The sequence below is a fragment of the Phocoena phocoena genome, chromosome 12 (assembly GCF_963924675.1).
Source record: "Phocoena phocoena chromosome 12, mPhoPho1.1, whole genome shotgun sequence".
Lineage (NCBI taxonomy): Eukaryota > Metazoa > Chordata > Mammalia > Artiodactyla > Phocoenidae > Phocoena > Phocoena phocoena.
The window spans coordinates 63,660,979-63,680,069 of NC_089230.1; the positions used below are offsets into that span (position 1 = coordinate 63,660,979).

At 32.7% G+C, this 19,091-nt stretch overlaps 1 protein-coding gene across 7 annotated transcripts in view; it reads left to right on the forward strand.

Annotated features, from left to right (window-relative positions):
- Positions 1 to 19,091, forward strand: part of EPHA7 (EPH receptor A7) — a 163,646-nt gene that overhangs the window by 133,989 nt on the left and 10,566 nt on the right. Inside the window, exons 7-16 of one of the 7 annotated variants that reach the window (XM_065888512.1) lie at positions 2,639 to 2,822; positions 7,644 to 7,752; positions 8,400 to 8,455; positions 11,159 to 11,165; positions 12,079 to 12,080; positions 12,841 to 12,966; positions 13,790 to 13,975; positions 14,556 to 14,617; positions 16,119 to 16,328; positions 17,045 to 17,194. In XM_065888512.1, the coding sequence (XP_065744584.1) occupies positions 2,639 to 2,822; positions 7,644 to 7,752; positions 8,400 to 8,455; positions 11,159 to 11,165; positions 12,079 to 12,080; positions 12,841 to 12,966; positions 13,790 to 13,975; positions 14,556 to 14,617; positions 16,119 to 16,328; positions 17,045 to 17,194 (1,092 nt within the window). Of the gene's footprint in view, positions 1 to 2,638; positions 2,823 to 7,643; positions 7,753 to 8,399; positions 8,456 to 9,371; positions 9,392 to 11,158; positions 11,166 to 11,523; positions 11,559 to 12,078; positions 12,081 to 12,840; positions 12,967 to 13,789; positions 13,976 to 14,555; positions 14,618 to 16,118; positions 16,329 to 17,044; positions 17,195 to 19,091 lie in introns of those variants that run through there. The other 6 variants (XM_065888517.1, XM_065888513.1, XM_065888514.1 and 3 more) reach the window with 6 other exon arrangements.

Genomic DNA, 19,091 nt, shown 5'->3' on the forward strand with positions numbered 1-19,091 from the left:
TCACAGGCCCAGCCGCTCCGCAGCATGTGGGATCTTCCCGGACCGGGGCACGAACCTGTGTCCCCTGCATCGGCAGGCGGACTCTCAACCACTGTGCCACCAGGGAAGCCCCCCCTCTGTGTTTTTGAAAATGTTTCTCTTAGGGTGTCTGTTTGAGCCCTTGATGATTTATTTTATGTATGTGGTTTCGGTGATAATGACGTGGCCTCAAATAATTTTGTAATTTGAAAAAAATAAGAAGATTTTCTGTAATAAATGTGTAGTGTTCTCCAAACTTCAGAGTCAGGTGATAATACTTCACTCCTTTAAATTCCTCCTGAAATTTATTTCATAGATGTTATACTAATTATGTCTACTACTTCTTTATGCCCTTCTCTCCATGAAAAAAATAGCATGGCTAAAACTCAAGTACTGCCCCTTTAATCCCCTATAAGGGCTAAATTTTAGTAAACAATGACATATCTCAGTGTATGAGTGCATTTATTTCTGACTCGTCTAGAGAAAGATAGACAGACAGACAGACACAACCCTGTTCACAAATTATTTTCTAGGCTCTACCTCTCAGAAAGACCTGATTCAAGGTTTGAAACATGGAAACTATTATTATTACTAATAGTAATAATAATAATGTGTTACTATTATTGACTTAATTAGCTGAAGTACTCTAATATACATAACCATTTTAACCATTTAGACAGAATTTCAAAATGGAAACATAAAGCTTTGGAAATATTTGGGGACTGAATTGACTTGATTGAATCACTTAAATGCATGCAGTGCCTTGGCAATAGACACTTTTTTTTCACTTTGATGGAAAAACAGATAGTTTAAGATTAGTTTCAACGTTCAGATTGAGTTTACAATATTTTTACTTATTATTTCCTTTATGAATGCATAACGTCCATAGCCAAAGTTATATTGTAAATACCTCATTTTTGTACCAGAGAATACATTTCTTGTCTCATCAAATGTATTTCTAAGGGGATCCTTGTTTTTAGTGTTGGGTTTGTTATGTCTGTTTTCCAGTGAACTCTGACAGTTATAAGTCCTTTCTGAAATGTCATCAGATTTCAAAAGCAATGAAAAATAAATTTTAAAAATATAAGTTAGGTGGTAAGTGAGAGTAAAGTTTCTTACAATGCAACACAATATTTTGCAAATCCTTGCTCTGGAATAAATTTGTTCAAATAGTTACTTTTCTATTTTACATGACAGAAACAGTGTATCTACATTCACTGAATTTTACAAATTACAAAAAAACTTACAAATAATACTATTGCTTTATAATGTATGTAAGCCTGTGATCTAATGTATATATCATTATGTCTTCTAATATCAGTTATGCCTAGTTCTTTTATTTGAGATAAATATATATTTATAATATCAACTCTCATTTTTATAAATGCTTATAATGAAGACAATTACAAGTCAGCTTCACTAAATCCAGTTTAAGTGTACATTTATTTACGCTTTTGCAAATATCATCGTGAAGGTAAATCAAACAACCAAACCAACATTTTCAGATTTCACTGAACAGTTTTATTTCTAGACACAGTTGAGCACAGGTATTTATTATTGAACAAGTAAGAACGCGTCTAGAATTGTATATTTTGATGAGTAGTTTTTATAGCATTTTTCATAAACAACACATTAGAATCATATCATCTAAGCTTTAAATTTTTATTCATTTAACTATTGTTTTGATGGAGTGTTTTATATTCTTGATTTTTTAATTATTCTTGATTATTTAATTAATAATTAATAATTATTTAATTAATTATTATTATTTAATAATTTAAAAATCATATGTGTTAATATGATAAACACATTTTTAAACTCTACAAGCCTCAGTTTTCACATCTGAAAAATGGGGAAATTGAACTGAGATGTTTAAAATATTGCCAAATCATAAATTATATGACACTTTAAGTTTTATATTTAAGACATTAACTTTTATATTAATAGTTTTAACTTCCAATATTCCATCAAATGCTATTTTGTAAAAGTGGTTTTATTCTGCGAGAAATACATTTTTTTTTTAGCCGCACTGTGCGGCATACACAACCAGGGATCGAACCCGTGCCCCCTGCAGTGGAAGCACAGAGTCTTAACCACTGGACCGCCAGGGAAGTCCCCTGAAAAATGCAATTTTTAATGAAAACAATTGATATGTCACTATGCTGGTGGTATTAGCTAAGTTTCTTGATTTTATAGATTTCTTCATTTTTAGCCTGTGGCTTTTTGCTTGTTGAATAACATTCAGGAACAGTATTAAGAGAACCACATTATGAAGTGAAGACCTCTACTAAACTGTAGATTTTACAAGTGTACTTATGTTTTGGTCAAAAGAACATTTGATTATATTTATGGCTAAATAGTTCTTGCCATTGTGCCCTCTACCAACAAAGCAAAGGCTCAAAACATCATAAATGTTTTTAAAAAATTATTTCTCTTTGAAATTTATAGAACAAAGGCATGTGCCTTATATTATCTGAGAAACAACTCAGTGTTCCAATATTCCACAGGGTACAATGTAGCCTTTATAAAAACAATGCAGCAAATTGAAATAAATTGCAAGAATTGGCTGTCAAATTGCCTGGTTGCAATCACAATTAAATATTCCCTGTATTGTTTCTAGGATCAAAGGGAACGGACCTACTCGACATTAAAAACCAAGTCCACTTCAGCCTCCATTAACAACCTGAAGCCAGGAACAGTGTATGTTTTCCAGATTCGGGCTTTTACTGCTGCTGGTTATGGAAATTACAGTCCCAGACTTGACGTTGCTACACTAGAGGAAGCTACAGGTAAAATGTTTGAAGGTAATTACCATCTTTGGTTTGGATTCTTACTCTCTATAACTCTGGCATATTTTTTTTCAGTACTGGGGGCGATGATTTAGTTCAAGATGATTTTTACTTTTAAAGGTGAATGTATATGCATATGTATATATATATTCTTTGTAAAGGTTATTCAGAATAATAATTTAAAATTTGCAGTTTTGTTTTGTGATGTTATACCCTTGTGACTTAAATTAGTTTCTTTAATACAGACTGGGTTTATTTTAAAAAGATAAAGTCAGAAACAGAAGCAGGACTTGTTCAAATGTGTATTGATACAGACTGTTTTGATACACCCCAAAATGATCTTACTCTAGTTGTCAGTCAAAGCTGCCCCCAAAATGAAGCCAAATGAAGCCAGGAAAACCCCCAAATGAAGCCAGGATGTACACCAGGTTGGGCCAAAGAAAGGTGGTTTGTAATAATCATGGTTAATTCAAGCTACTTACCTTTTAGCAATGATTTCAAAACTTGCCATTCAAGAAGAAGATCTTAGATCTTGTCATTCTTTTTATTTTTGTCATCTTTTTTCATTTTTATGAAATATTTCCAACATACTAAATGCCATATTTAAAGTATATGTGAAATATTAATAAGAATAATTAATTGAATATCTCTGTATCTACCACTCAGCTTAAAAATAGAACATTAGCAATATCTTGAATCCCCTTTATCACTTTGTGTTTTATAAGGCAGCATAGGAACATAACAAAAATACATGTGTCTATAGTGCATCGCAAATAAGCAGATGTATCTTAGGATGCACGTCCCAGTCTGTTGTCAGAGTGCAAGTTTAGAATAGCTTGAGTACCACTGCTGGTTGTTATTCAGCTAGATTGAAGCCTCAGGGTGTGTTTCTGTGTTTTGGAAGTTTTTGATTTCTCTTGATATTACTCAGACTCAAGGTTCACCCAGCTGTTACTTCCTCCTCCCCTTACCAATCTAGTGTTCCTGTGGAATTCTACACAAATATTAGCTAAAAACTATTATATGATTTTCTTTTCTCAATTTTTAATAGAAAATTTTTAAATAAATTAAATCAATACAATTTTGATCAAAGAGTTATTTTGACTTCGGGAGAATATTTTTCTAGCTCTTTTAAAAGGTAGAATAAATTGGTAAATTTTTTTGCATTAGCTAATGCTTATTAAGTCTGCTAACAGTAGTCTTTTTTCAAAATATTTTATTATATTTTTAAATTAAGCAGTAACTCTCAGAGCCTCAAATAATAAAACATATGTTGAAATAAATTTGAAATATAAATTGTTTATATAGAATTATAGACACAAAAGTCATCAATTGAAAAAGATTTCACATAATATGATGTGATAAACTTATTATCATTATTCTTTGTCATCTTTTTAAAATGGAGTGTGTAAGATTAAAACTGAGAATATCTAAGTTCAGTGGCCCCCCAAAATTAGTGTTTTACACTAATATTTCAACATTTAAACATTTGAGTGGTCTTCTGTTAAATGTGTTGCAGTAGTTTTTCATTTAGACTGGTCTCTTGATATTTTACTTTGTAATTTCTAATATAATAAAACAATTCAAAATATGTTTTCTTTCATATTCTAATGAATAGTTCAAACTTAAAGAACCATCAATCAGCTATACTTACCCAAGCATTCATTATCAGTTAAAAGTTTAGGTTTGAAAACTTTCCAAAATGAGTTTGTACATTTTCCTGACTTTGTAAATTAAGAATATTGGGTCAAACTATTATTTATTAGTGCTGAGGTTCATAGATGTTATTTTCATTATTTAAAAATGAAGTAACTAACCCTCAGAGAAATTGAGATGAAGTGGTAGAACATGAATGAGCACATGAAATTCACGTTAAAAATGAATTTTGCATTAGAAAGGATTTGGTGATTTTTTTTATCATCAGAATATTCTCTCCACTGGAAGGTAAAGTTGATGAAAGAACAATCCATATCTCTTTTTCTTACTTTAGTCTTGCCAGTGCCTAATATAGTGCTTGATGCATAGAAGGCAGTCAGTAAGTAAGCAAGAAATGAATACCTCACAGCCATCAAAAAAACAGATTATCAGGATCAGTTGGAGCTAGTAGACGTATTCCTGGTTTCACATTTCAGCTCTGCCATGTCCATTTGTGTGACTTTGGATGAGCTACTTCTCTGTACAAAAGTTGCTAGGATACCAGTACCCAACTCTCAGAGTAGTTTGAGGATTAAATAAGTTGATGTACACAAAGTGCCAAGTACAGTGCCTAGCACACAGACAGTCTTGAATGTCAGCTTTTCTTATTTAGGACAGCCATTCTCAAGCCTTTTGGTCACAGGAACCCTTACAAGCTATTAAAAACTATTGAAGATCCCCAAATAGATTTTGACTATTTGGGTTATATTTATTTATGTTCACCACTTTAGAAATTAAAACTGAGAAAATTTTAAAACACAAGTATACACAACACACATTTCATTAGCCATCAGAGTGATATTATCACCTGTCATGTAAGTTCTTGGGAAACTCAACTGTGCACTTGTAAGCATGTGAGAGTGAAAAAGGCAAATAACATTAAATGAAAATAGTGTTGACCTTGCAGATTCCCTGGAATGTTCCTGAGGAACCCTTAGGGTTTCCCAGACACCTTTTAAGAACTACTGATTTAGCACACGTTACTGTGCTAAGAATCTGGGATGTACAGAAACACGTGACACATTTGATGCTCTCAGTTAGTGAAAGAGAGAAACTCGTACACAAGTTCTGACCGTAAAATTGAGCACTGGTAGAGTGCATGGCCCAGTGCTATCAGAGTGTCAGGAAACAGTGATCCTCTGTGCTAGGAAGGAGGGCAAGAAGGAAGATGCCACCAAAGAGAAGTTACCTGAGCACTGTTTGGAAAGAGAACTCAGATTATTCCATTGCACATACATCCAAAAATCCACTTCTGCGCAGAGCCAACGCTACTGTTTTCACAATTTTTAAATCATGATGTAGTGATTACGACACATATAAATTACTTTTAAAATGTATTATCCATGAATTAGATGAAAATATGAACCATAAATTTTGACTATGTTAAGATTAAAGTGTGACCCTGAATATATATAAAAACATGTAAGTAAATATTCACATACTCTAATTCATCATTCACCTGAGCTCAGTTTTCTCATTGGAGATCTGTTTCTGAAGCTATGGGCAGAACAGAGCCTAAGACAAGCAAAAAATTAGACCCATGGGACAGATTGAATGAAAACAATTTCTACACATAACATGTTTGACTTTTTTCTTTCTCATGAACAAAACTACTCCATTCTTTTTCCTCTCTTAATATATATTAAAAGACAGATAAAAACAAAAACAACCAAACCAAGAAAAATACTTGAAGGCATCTTTTCTCTGTTTGATCATAATAGGCTGTAATTCAGAAATTAAAGCTGTAAAGTTGCTTTCTTTTTCTTCTTTTTCTTTTTCCCTTGTTTCATTCCCTCAGGGAGCAAATCAGCAGGTGCTGAATTACGGAGTGTGTATAATACCTCTTTTCAGAAACCAATACACCAGAGCTATTTTTACTGTTTTTCAACGTAAGAACTATCTATAGTTAGCGTAGGTATACAAAATTAAGAGATGAGTTGTCAAAGGAGGGAGACGTAGATAAAGTAAAGAAAGGCCAATCAGAAAAATTTATGCTTCCTGTTGGGGCAAGACACACTCTGCCTACATAAAATTTCCTGCTCTGGAGACTGAATCCCTTGCCACACCAAGAAGGAGTAGTATTTTCCATCCTACCTTAAAGATTACAGTTGTTGATTTTTTCAGAAATAAGCAATCTATATTAGTTTGATATTATATAATTATCAATTTGCAACCGGATCAGCGATTGGAATATATATTTTCACTGTGTTGCATTCTTTTGATTATTTTATGAAGTCTATACTGGTATTGCAAATATAATGCTCTGGGGAAAATGTGACACTTGTGAATTGCCAGATAAGTAAAACTTCACTAATTTGGAAAAATCCAAGTGAGAAGGCCGTGTGACTCAATGAAGAATCAGAATCAGAGGCTGCTTTAAAGGACATGTAAACATATACTGTTCCCAAAGAGACTCTCAGGAAGGTTCAGCTGGGCTTGCCTTAATGAGTGTAGAAGAATCACTTAGCATTGTACAGGAAGCGACTACAATTAGATAATACAAAAATGTTTTTTACAGTGCTTGCAGAAAGTTGGCTCTTTCATAAATAGCCTAGCTCTTAAACTCTCAAATGTGTATATTGCCTACTTTGTCAAATTAATACCAGTAATTCTGTTCATTTTCCTTAATTAAGGTGGATTATAAATTCATAATGATTTACTATGATTACATGATGATTTTTATTCTATATTGATGATATGAGAGATAAATCATTTAAGGTGCTTTGAAAAATGCTGAGAGTATATATTTGGGTTCCTTTTTACACACCAGGAAAACAGACACAGAGGGATCAAATACCTCACCGAGGGAAAAATAGGGATTTAATAGCAATTGTAGATGAAAGATCTTTATCTCTTGATTTATAACTAAGTTTCCAACAATTAAGCAGGGGATAGCCATTCAATAAGGCATTTTGTAGGGATCTTTTCTAGCTGAAGAATATAAAATAGATGAAATTATTGTCCTTACCACTTATTTAAAATGCAAAAATAAATGTTTATTTAAATTTGTTACAATAGAATGCATTTAAATTAAAGGTGAATTTAATAGCATAGCTGTCTTGTTTATAAGATTTTGTTTAACCTCAAGTGCTTGCAAGATATTGGGTGTTTTATTGAGCCTTTTTTCTTTTCTGTTTATAGCTACGGCAGTCTCCAGTGAACAGAACCCTGTTATTATAATTGCTGTGGTTGCAGTGGCCGGGACCATCATTTTGGTGTTCATGGTCTTTGGATTCATCATTGGAAGAAGGTAGAAGACAAAATTTGTTCTAATCTCTAACATAAAATGTGTTGATTTTTTAGAATTATGTCAGCCTATTACTTATTGTTTAGTTTAGAATGTTAAATAGTAAATGCAGACATTTGTTGTCTCATATGAAACATTGAAGGTCAATAGATTTCCATTCTCCCAAGGTCAGAATGTAGTGTGAGCTTGATCATTGGCTTTAGTTTAAGAGGAATGAGTATTGTAATTTCTATTGGGTGACTTTTTATTAGCTATTTTCAGAGTTAGATTTTTGTAATAAATAGAGAAGACACCTGGGGAAAGATTTACTCTTTTAGTTAATGGTTTGTGGAAACCATTTAAAATCTGTTGTTGTTGTTTTTTCAGGAAAAAATATAAGCAAATATTCACTCATTGATAAATCTAAATCTATGAAATATGTCCCTTCCACAATGTCTCACGCAAAGACTTTATATTCTCTGCTTTTTTTAAATCATGTGAATTGCTATATTATTATTGAGTTCAGAACTATGGACAGAAAGTTTATGTATTTTGTTTATAGCTCTAACTAGCATGTTGTTAAGTAATTAAGGTATATGATACTGGATTTTAAATATATAAAGTGAGATTATTGGTTGAGAATAATCATCAAAAATCTGATTTTTTTCCAGGCACTGTGGTTATAGCAAAGCTGACCAAGAAGGGGATGAAGAGCTTTACTTTCATTGTAAGTGTTTGGCTTTTCTTTATTATTATTTACCCCAATTAATACAGAAACCTGGTTGTTAATATTGGCATGAATAAATTCCTAATGCATCAGGCTTGAAAATATATCATGAGCTCAAAATGTTACATTAAAACATTTGAACAAGATATGCAGAATGAAGATGGTATGATGTGAATTTTTAAAAAATATATTCAGATGTGTAATCTCTCATAAGAAATTTTAATATAACTGCAAGGATATTCAGTAGCTTTTATGTCACAATTGTTCTTTTTGCAAACTTTGCCCAAGTGTTTCATATCATTCTAATAATTATTCATTAAATGTTGCATGTGCCCATGTTGTAGCTCAGGAATTCATTTCAAGTTAGAAGGATAGGCCCTTTTTTTTCTACCCAATGAGTGATGATATAATGAAAGACTAAGCTAAGGAGCCTCTTTCTCTCCATCTACTGTAAAATGTCCATCACAGATGATATTTCAAGGGACGTAAATAGTATAATAATAGGATTCAATCCTCTGATGTTTTCCTGTGGATCTGGGCTACCTGATTCTTAAAAGTTCATTTTAGAAATAATATCAGAAGAAAGCTCAGGGAACCAAAGAAAATAGATGCCCGACTGCATTAATCTTATCGTTGTTGCATGTGGATGGCAAGCGAAAAACTGAGAGCCATGCAAGTAAATGTTGACTTCTTACAGTCAAAGTAAAATCCTAACAGGGAAATGATTTTAGCTCTGATAATTGATGATGCTCTTATCCAAACCCATTATTCCTATTTTTAATCCTTGAAAATATTGAAAAATAATTTTATTTATTATTTTTCTTAGTAACCATAATCTTTATGAAAGTTTCTCATGGGGAGATAAATTTCCTGTAAATGGCATAAGAATTACATCTATTTTTGTGTTATGTATCAAACTCTTATGTCAGTTTCTAAGAAGATATTGTCATATACCCCTTCTAAAGTCACAGGAATATGGAAGCATCAATCAGGGAAATGTGTGGTTGAAAGAACACAAATTGTGAACACCATTATTATCATTCCTAAGTTTCTTCAGTGTGTTATTAATTGTTGAACCAATAGTTCCCTTAACTTTAGTTTCCAAAAGAAAAGTGGCTTTACATATTACATATCCAAATTGATGATGAAACTCTGTAAAATTTCAACCACTGATGGCAGGAAGGGTATTGGGACACTAGAAATTATAGTGAAAGGTATGACCAAAGGGCGCTTTATCATGAAGTTTAAGTTTCAAGGCCCCTCACTTTCACAGACTCCTTTCAAGGCCCTGGAAGAGCCCTAGCAAGTTAGTGTGTAGAATATTTTTTCTTAAAGAAAGTATCCCAAATTGTAGAAGGTTCAAGCCCCACAAAACTTAAATCTGCCCCTGATTATGACTGAATACCTGTGATTCTGACCCCTCCCCCCGGGATGATTTGATATGCTCCCAATGTCGGTGCGTCCTCTTGCTAATCTGGCAGTGATTTTGTGACAAGTCCCAGTAATGAGAGTACCATAGGCCGTTTACACCTAGAGGATATACAGAAAAAGTGGAAGTTACATTTTTTTTCTCTTTCATGACATGAGAGAATACTTTTAACACTTCCCCAGACAGAAAGGAGAGGATCAAAACTTGAATGCATTAATTTTTGTATCGAGTTTAAAATGTATATAGAAGAGTGACATAAGACTATAGTTGCTGGAATCCTTGACTCTATCTATATGTGAATAATTGGATGGCAAAATCATTTAATAACACCTTAATCAGTATGTCACTTTTCTTTTCTTTATTGAGGGTATCTGAGACATCCCCAAATGATCAAATGCTGCCTCTTAGTTTTTTTACTTTTAGCGTGAAGGTTAATGCTGAAGGTAAATTAAAACATGGCTTACCTAAAACATGATGTATAGCCTAATGCTTAATTGTCATCACTCAGTTTTGATATTTTGATGCCATTCCCTTTGTTTACATTTGACATCCAGTTTGTAATTAGAAAAAAATAAAGCTGCATGTGTTACCTGCTAACATAGAAAAGATAAACTTGAGGTATATATAAACAGTTTTCATCTCTAGAGCAAAATATCAGTGGTGGTTTTAAGATGTTTAACATTCATGAGAAATGTAAATGAGATATTAAAACACAGAAAAGCTCCTACTCTTAAATCAGGAAAAACAATAGACCAAAATATTCAGAAATTACATCAAAATTTTTCTTATTTTAAAGCATCCATTTTGAAACGAGTAATGAAAAAAAAAAGTACACTTAAGATATCCTATCTTGGTAAATCCTTGATATTTTTGAATTACCCTTTTTACAAGGATATCTTTTCTTGTCATTTGTTGAGAACCAGGCATTTTATTTGATTTTATGACTGTATTTACAATACGTAAAGTACAAAACTGTGGTCACCAGCTATTTACAAGTTGGTGTCCTTTTATTCCTTTAGTATAAAAACAATTTCCTTAGGTGCTAAGACACCAGATTGAATTTTTACAGAAACATGAAAGCAACCATTTTACTAGCTTTTAGAGCACTGAATTTAATAGAATGTCCAGTCATTTGTATCAGGCGCCCTCCACTCTCCATGGCCCCAAGTGTTACATTTAAAGATATAAACACGATGGAGGAGTTTAGTGAAGCAATTCCAATTTACATTTTGTTTCCTCCTACCATTTCTTCTAACAATGTCTTTGAATCCAAGCCGGGCAGTATTTCATGTTTTTATGCCAAAATTGCTCTGGCCTGTCAAAATGTTTTATGACAGCTTGAATAAAGAACCATCAGAGACCCGTTTGAGATGCAGAAGGCTACCTCCAATCCAGCTCCCTTATCACAAAACCAAACCAAAAAGAAAGAAAAAAAAAAAAAAAACAATGAAAGAAAGGAAGAGAATAAAAAGGGAGAAGATGGCTCATTCTCCATCTGCCTACCAATCTAGGAGGTTAACCTATTGTTTTCTTCCCTTCTCTCTTTTTCTCTTCCCCCCTTTCCCTGTACTCCTTTTTCTCTCTTTTCTCTTTCTATCCCCTCTCTCTTTTCTTCTTGTGTTTTTTTTTTCATGTTCAGCTTTAGTAACAAATGAGCATCTGTCAGTTTTATAGACTGCAACAGTAATTGTTTAAGACAATCAATTTTGGATAAACAATCAACTACAGCAGAATAATTCAAGATTTTAAAATCCCATTTTTCCTTTATACATTCTGCTTCTTTTTGTTTGTTATATGCTTATTTTAAAAATATAATTTCAATTTGATGTGATGACATAAGCACAGTTAGGCTGCAGTGTAATACATAAAGAAATATATTGTTCTCCAAATAGTAAGATTTAATGAAAAGATTGTTCAGTGGCTTTGTTAAAAACAATAAAGTTTTTTTGAGGATATAGTGTATCTTTTCATTGCATTAATATAACCAAATATATGCCTATCTATCTTATCTTTGTCTTTAACCAAATGATTAGATTTGGAATACATTATTGTAATTGATTTAAAGTTGACATAGCATTATCTGTTACCTGCATGCTTCTGGGTGCATTTTAAGAAGATTTTAACTTTTAAGATGATTCTATGTTGTTTGAATTTTGACTACCTTTTCTGAGGCATATTGGCTACCTCCTCATAGCAGTTAAGATCTTCCAGAGCCTTATAACTGAAAGTTCATATAAACCATTCCTCTTTCAAATTACTGTCATACATGGTTAGCAGATCCCAGGAATATTGTAAATTTTCTAACTGTACTCTGCACTTTGTACATCTGGCCTCTATTGCCCTTCAAGGTGAAGAAGAAACTGTGTCATAGTAGATTTCTCTCTGGTTCTGTGATAGCAGTCCCTCATATCTTGTATTAATTTATATGTCTATGTCAATGGTGGTTGGTCTTTAAAAAAATAAATCAAAAGAATAAGTAACATGTCTAACTGTTTTTAATATTGCTGTCAGTGTAGTAGGCTACCTGTAAATGAAATGTCTTCTTTTCCCAGTGTATTAATTTGATTGATTGACTGAATGATAGATTTACAAATGTGTTTCCAAGTCCATTACAAACCTCAGTATGGCTTGAACTATGCCATGATAGCAGTGAATTTAATTAAACCTCCAGTCTGATAAGAGTCATGTCAGAGAATTTCGGTGATGTCTTTTGTTGATTTACTGGAAAAGCAATTCAGTTAGTAAACTATGAACTGGATCCTATGTTACCTATAGAAGCTTGCAGATAATACCTATACGCCCGCAGACTGAAGTAGTCTGTTAAAACTGCTGTGAATCAGGTGATGTGGAAGCAAGTTCACTGTTCCAAGGAGCACTCTGCATAATGAAATTCCTGGGCTGACTGCACAATAAGTGCTTTGCTTCATCACAGTCATGCTTTCTTACATCATTACAGTTAAATTTCCAGGCACCAAAACCTACATTGACCCTGAAACCTATGAGGACCCAAATAGAGCTGTCCATCAATTCGCCAAGGAGCTAGATGCCTCCTGTATTAAAATTGAGCGTGTGATTGGAGCAGGTAAGGCTGTTGTAACTTCCTTGTTCAACTGTTCCATTTAGCCAAGATCGAAAGTCATACATCATAATGACAGGCAAATAATTATAACTCAAGTATAGAACCTTTGCATTTACCTGAACTGTTAGAAGCAATGAGCCTGTACTTGTTTATGAAATCTTAAGAAAAAAGTGAAAAAGAAGCATGTGGTACAGAGAATCGTGTATCTTTTGTCTTCTGTTGGATTTTTAAGATATCGTTCTGTTATAAGCTATTTCGTAATAGTTCTGGCCTGTCCAAGAAATGACTTCGTATTTAAAATAATTAGAATGTCCCGAATTTTGCTGGAATATACATCTCCTCTGACTTGATTTACCATCTTCCTGCTAAGCTTTAGGTATTAGCCGTTGTGCTGTGTAATTCCATGTAGAAAATTAATATGTATGAATTATTTAAAAGGAGCATTATTTTCTATGGATACAGTGTATCTTCAGAATAATTATACATTTTTGGATCAAGTCCATTCAATCTGGCAGACATAAGTAGATATGAATTCCAGATTTTTAAATCTCTGAGAAGTATTTGCTTCTCAAGCTGTGAGAACAACAGCAATGTTTAGAATTTGCTAATGTGCCCTTATACTCTAGTAAGCAGTGTACGTTATGCAGTGTATTTCAAACCTGAATGTTGTTTCTGAAAGAGTTTTTGTTAACCCAGTTAAAAAAAATAATAGTTTGTGTAACAGTTTAGGAAAGTTTAAAAGTGCTTTTAAAGAATTTAATGCATTTATTTTGAGAGAGGAAATATTTGTGAAATTAAAATACACCTGCCTGTTCTGTTACTTCAGGAGAATTTGGAGAAGTCTGCAGTGGTCGTTTGAAACTTCCAGGGAAAAGAGATGTTGCGGTAGCCATAAAAACCCTGAAAGTTGGTTACACAGAAAAACAAAGGAGAGACTTTTTATGTGAAGCCAGCATCATGGGGCAGTTTGACCACCCAAATGTTGTCCATTTGGAAGGGGTTGTTACAAGAGGTAGATATTGATTATATATTTCATTTATCCAGCAAACTGTCAGAAATTAGTGTTATTTCATAGATACTAAAAAATCAAATTGTAAATACATTGCATATTCTTAATGAATTTTTTTTCTTGATACGTAACTGACTAAATTTTCTTTTGTGTTACCATCTCAGAAAAAAAATCAGGATAAATGAATGCAGGTTTAGAGCTAAAGAATATATCTGATAGATAGATGGAGTGACAGATATTTTCATTTAGCTTCAAAGCCACAAAAGTAATACAGTTTAGTCTTCACATTTTCTGTAAAGTGTCATTTTCTCTGAGTTTTGTTCACAAGGCAGGAGTCAGAAGAACACATTGACTTTTACTGTTTAATTTTGTGAATCATGACCACATTCCAAACAGACAGTTAATGACTCTTTGCATTTAGCAGCACTAAAAGCATTAGAAATACTCACCACTCACCCAGTCAGTCTTTCAAAAGAGCACCATGTGTTTTATCTGGAGTGAGAAAGAGGATAAATACGAAGTTTAGATTACAGTTTTGGAAGCAACACTGTTTTTTCTTATGTATATATTCTTGTAATTTTAGGGAAACCCGTCATGATTGTAATAGAATTCATGGAAAATGGAGCCCTAGATGCATTTCTCAGGGTAAGTAACAAAGTTATTCTCCCATTCTAAATATACATGCTACCAATGTAATTTTCTGAACTTTTCTTTGCAGTGTAAAATGTGAACAGTGTAAACTTTAACAGGTCACAAAATTGTCTTTGAAAAGCAGATTAAAAGAGTCTTAGACTGGATTGAACTAGAATATTTTTGAGCATTTAAGTGATACAATGTAGTTAAAAAATAGTTTCCATTGACATATTACCACAAGTATGGAGGACACCTGAAGCACTGTAATTTGAATACTTGTTGTAGTGTAGCATTTTACTTTTTCAGTACAATTATAAATGAAATACAGACGTAATACAGAGAAGACTGAGAAGTGAGATAGCCGTTCAATGTTGGTAGGATGATCCCAGCTCTGCTCTGTGGAACCATTTCTGTTATATTGTTATGTGAACACCAAGCCTAAAATAAAGAATTATGAACCTTTTTAGAGTTACAAGTATGTTATTTTTATAAATAATAAATTCTAAATGTAAAAACATACGTATTTTTACATGCAGAGACTTTCCACCTAAGAACGTGAACACATGTTAACATTTTTTCAAATGGCAAAGAGAAAATAATGAGAACATACATGATCTAGAATGATAAGTTCAACCCATTTTAATAAGGATTCAGAGGATTTCGAGAGGTCTTTATTGCTGCATCTTGATGATATGCAAGATGCAACTGTCATCTTGCATATGACATGCAAGATGATATGCATAACTGTCAACTCTCTGGAAGAAAGCGTCACCTAGCAAGCTCATCTGCTCGATCCACGGTCCTCATGCACCATATCTGCAATTCAGTTGGAGAAATCTGTGGGTTAAAAATATATGGTGAAAAAATATATATATATATATGGTGGCCAGTTGGTTGCAAAGAGTGCTCAATTCTACTTGCTAGTACATGTATTTTAAAGAATCTTGGTTATAAGTAATGTACCTACGGATAGCAATGAAAAGTATAAAGTGAAAACCAAGTCAGCCAGTATAATCCTTTTCTACCTCTTAGTTTCTCTTCATCTTTACTCAAAAGTTTTTTTACCTTTACATTTTTTACCATTTGGAGAAAGAAAGCTAATATATGTATCTTTATCCCTTTTATATTTTTAGATTATTTGTGTAATTTTTGGCAAGTGAGGAAAACAGTTAGCTGTCAGGGATCACTTTTTTTAATATTCCATTCCTTAACTTCGATTTAAAAATTAGCATATACTTTTGGATTTGCACAATCTGAAATTATTATTAGTTAATGTTAACAACACATCCATATAAATAACTAAATGATTATCAGAACTCTTTTTTATATTACCTGACTATCAAGTTAAATCAGCACCTGTTATGTTTTTCACAAGTGTCTACACTACGTAGAAAATTAACTGGTGATTCCTAGTATACAATAGAAAATGACTAGGGTGCAGACATTTTTCATGGTGATTTTTTTTCCCTTTCAAAGTATAGCTAACTGGACTTTCATTTTTGTCTTCCTGTAGAAACACGATGGGCAATTTACAGTCATTCAGTTAGTAGGAATGCTGAGAGGAATTGCTGCTGGAATGAGATATTTGGCCGATATGGGATACGTTCACAGGGACCTTGCAGCTCGTAATATTCTTGTCAACAGCAATCTTGTTTGTAAAGTGTCAGATTTCGGCCTGTCCCGGGTTATAGAGGACGATCCAGAAGCTGTCTATACAACGACTGTAAGAAAAAGTCTATTACTGCACCTTTTCATATTCCTGTGATTTTCCTACCAAGAAAGCAGGGCCTAATAATATAAAGCTAAATGGGAGAAAAGAGGCAAATTGATCTCAGCTTTTTGTTGTTGCTATTTTTTTCCTTTTGGAAGAATCTTTGTTGCTTTTACAATCTACATATAGGCTAAGATGAGAAGTAATGATAAAAATGAGAACAGCTCATTTTTTATTGGGATGTTCATATAAATAATATACACATACAACATTTGGTTACTAGCAGTCATAATTGTAGCAGAAAAATATAATCCCATTTTAATAAAGGTTTTAATAAAAGATTAACTATGCTAATTCTTATAACTTTTGTAAGATTAGAAAAAGGGAAAATATGAGGATTTACTTATATACTATTAATATTATTCCAATATTTCATTCCATTTTAGTAGCTGTTTTGTCTAATTTGTCATTGTCCTCTCGACTAGACTCTTGCCCTACAACCACATAGGTCCATTATTGATTTGCCTTAAAAATGAAACTTTAACTGTGACATTTTAAAAAACAGATTAGTAACTTTAAATGCACTTAGAGAAATTCAAGATGAATAGACCTGATACTGCTGAATTGCCAACCAAATACAAAAGTGTTTAACTGTAGCTTAATGGTTCTGCTATAAATGTTTTATACATTATTATACATACTTAAAATGTCAATTTCATTTTATACAGGGTGGAAAAATTCCAGTGAGGTGGACAGCACCTGAAGCCATCCAATACCGGAAATTCACATCAGCCAGTGACGTATGGAGCTATGGAATAGTCATGTGGGAAGTTATGTCTTATGGAGAAAGACCTTACTGGGACATGTCAAATCAAGATGTAGGTATTACACTACTTAAACAAAAAGGATTTATTTAATACATTAATATTCATATTATGGGAACGTGTAGGTAATGGCTCATATGAAGAAACTTTTATAGAATCATAAAAAGATGATTGTTGAGTTTTCACAATTATTACCACAAATTACCACAATAATTACCATAAATTAATGGTTCAGTTAATTTCATTTTGTCTTCATTTTGAAGAATTGCTTTTTCTTTTTTAATTTAAATTCTCTGGACACAATAGAAGCCTGCAAAGGATATTTCTCCTTAATAAAGGTAATCAAGCTGAGCTTGCACACCTGTAGTGGGAGAGTCACATGAATAAAAGAATCATTTGCAGAGGGGAGGGTTAGGAAGGTTGTGTTTGATTTTGTTGTTACAGCTTGTCTTTCTTTTCTTTAATTTCCTGATAAAATCTGTTTAAATTATCTATTGTCAATTGATTTACTTAAATTTTAATTTCATGAGATAACCTAGATTTTATGATCAGTATTGGTGTTTCATAGTGATATTTTAGAATGTAATCACAATGGGACTATCTTTGGAAATTTCTTCTAAAAATACAACTTATTAAATGTGTATCTTGTTACTAAGGCATAAGATACGTTGTTATCCTTTAAGAAGCTGATGATAGTTCTTGAGCGTATACATCTCACACCAAGAAACCATTTATAAAACAATATAGCATAAGTGCAAGTAAATATTTGCTTCTCTAAGTTGAATTTTACGAAATTAACATTTTTGTAAGCCAGAAGCTTTCAAGTACTGGCAGATTCATGTGGCTTAATTTATTGAAAATATGAGTGAAATTTAGATAAAAGTAGAGCAAATGTAAAGTCTAGGAAGGTACCCTGGATTTGAACTAGAAATATGGAGAAGACCTTGGTTCATAGTTGATTAGAGAATTTGCCAAGGGAGCCCTTTGGAAAGTCCAGAAATAAAGGCTTAGTGAAGTGTTTGGGGACCAACCAAATAGACTCCTATGCATCTCCTATAAGGGAGATGCATACATCGTTAGTGATTTGAAACGAAGGTTAGGTTGGGGCAAATTGATGAAAGCCTTTTTTTGAAGGAATTTGGAAATGGTAAAAATGCACGCTCTTGAAGAATAGAGTAAAAAACTAAGTGCTGCTTGAAGAAATTCTATATTACCATTGAAAAGAAGGATGTGACAAGCAAACTGGTTTGGAGTAGTCAATTCTCGAGGTACTATAAACATGGACAGCAATAGATGCTGACTAACATTAAAGTTGAGTTATTTTTCAAAAACAGATCATGATCATTGTTATATAAAATTAGTATCCTTTTTTATTTTAGAATTTTCCACATCAAGTTCCTATGGTTCTTAAAACTTATAAATAGCTATTTTTTGACAACTAAAATGAGACAGTTTGTTGGTAAGGTAATTTTCAATACATTTTTAAACAAATTTTTGAATTGGCTGAAAAAGTCACAGCCTAAAGAGGGGGAGTTTGAAATCAGTGAAATCTTTTGCTATTTCGAATTGAATAATGACATAAAATTTTTTTATTTGGGGTTTTTTTTTTTGGTTTTGGTTTTTCAAAGATAAAAGTCTGAATGATGAGTCCGTTTGGCAGAGGCAAAGTTGTTAATATTTGACAGGTCTCAGTGTCAAAGATTTCATGGACTGTCAAAATGTGGGCAAACAAATCCTTGGGGCAGAGAAAGAGAAATATTTACATTTCCCTAGACACTCGGTAGAGTTTCATTTCTTTTGACACCTTCCTTCTGTACTAGATTCAAACATAAAGGGAATGACAGGAATATAAGATGACTTAAATTCAAAGTTCCCTTAACTTCTAAAAATAAATAATAGAAATGGTTAAGAAGAAAAAAAATAAATATCTTCAATTTAGTTTTTAGTATTC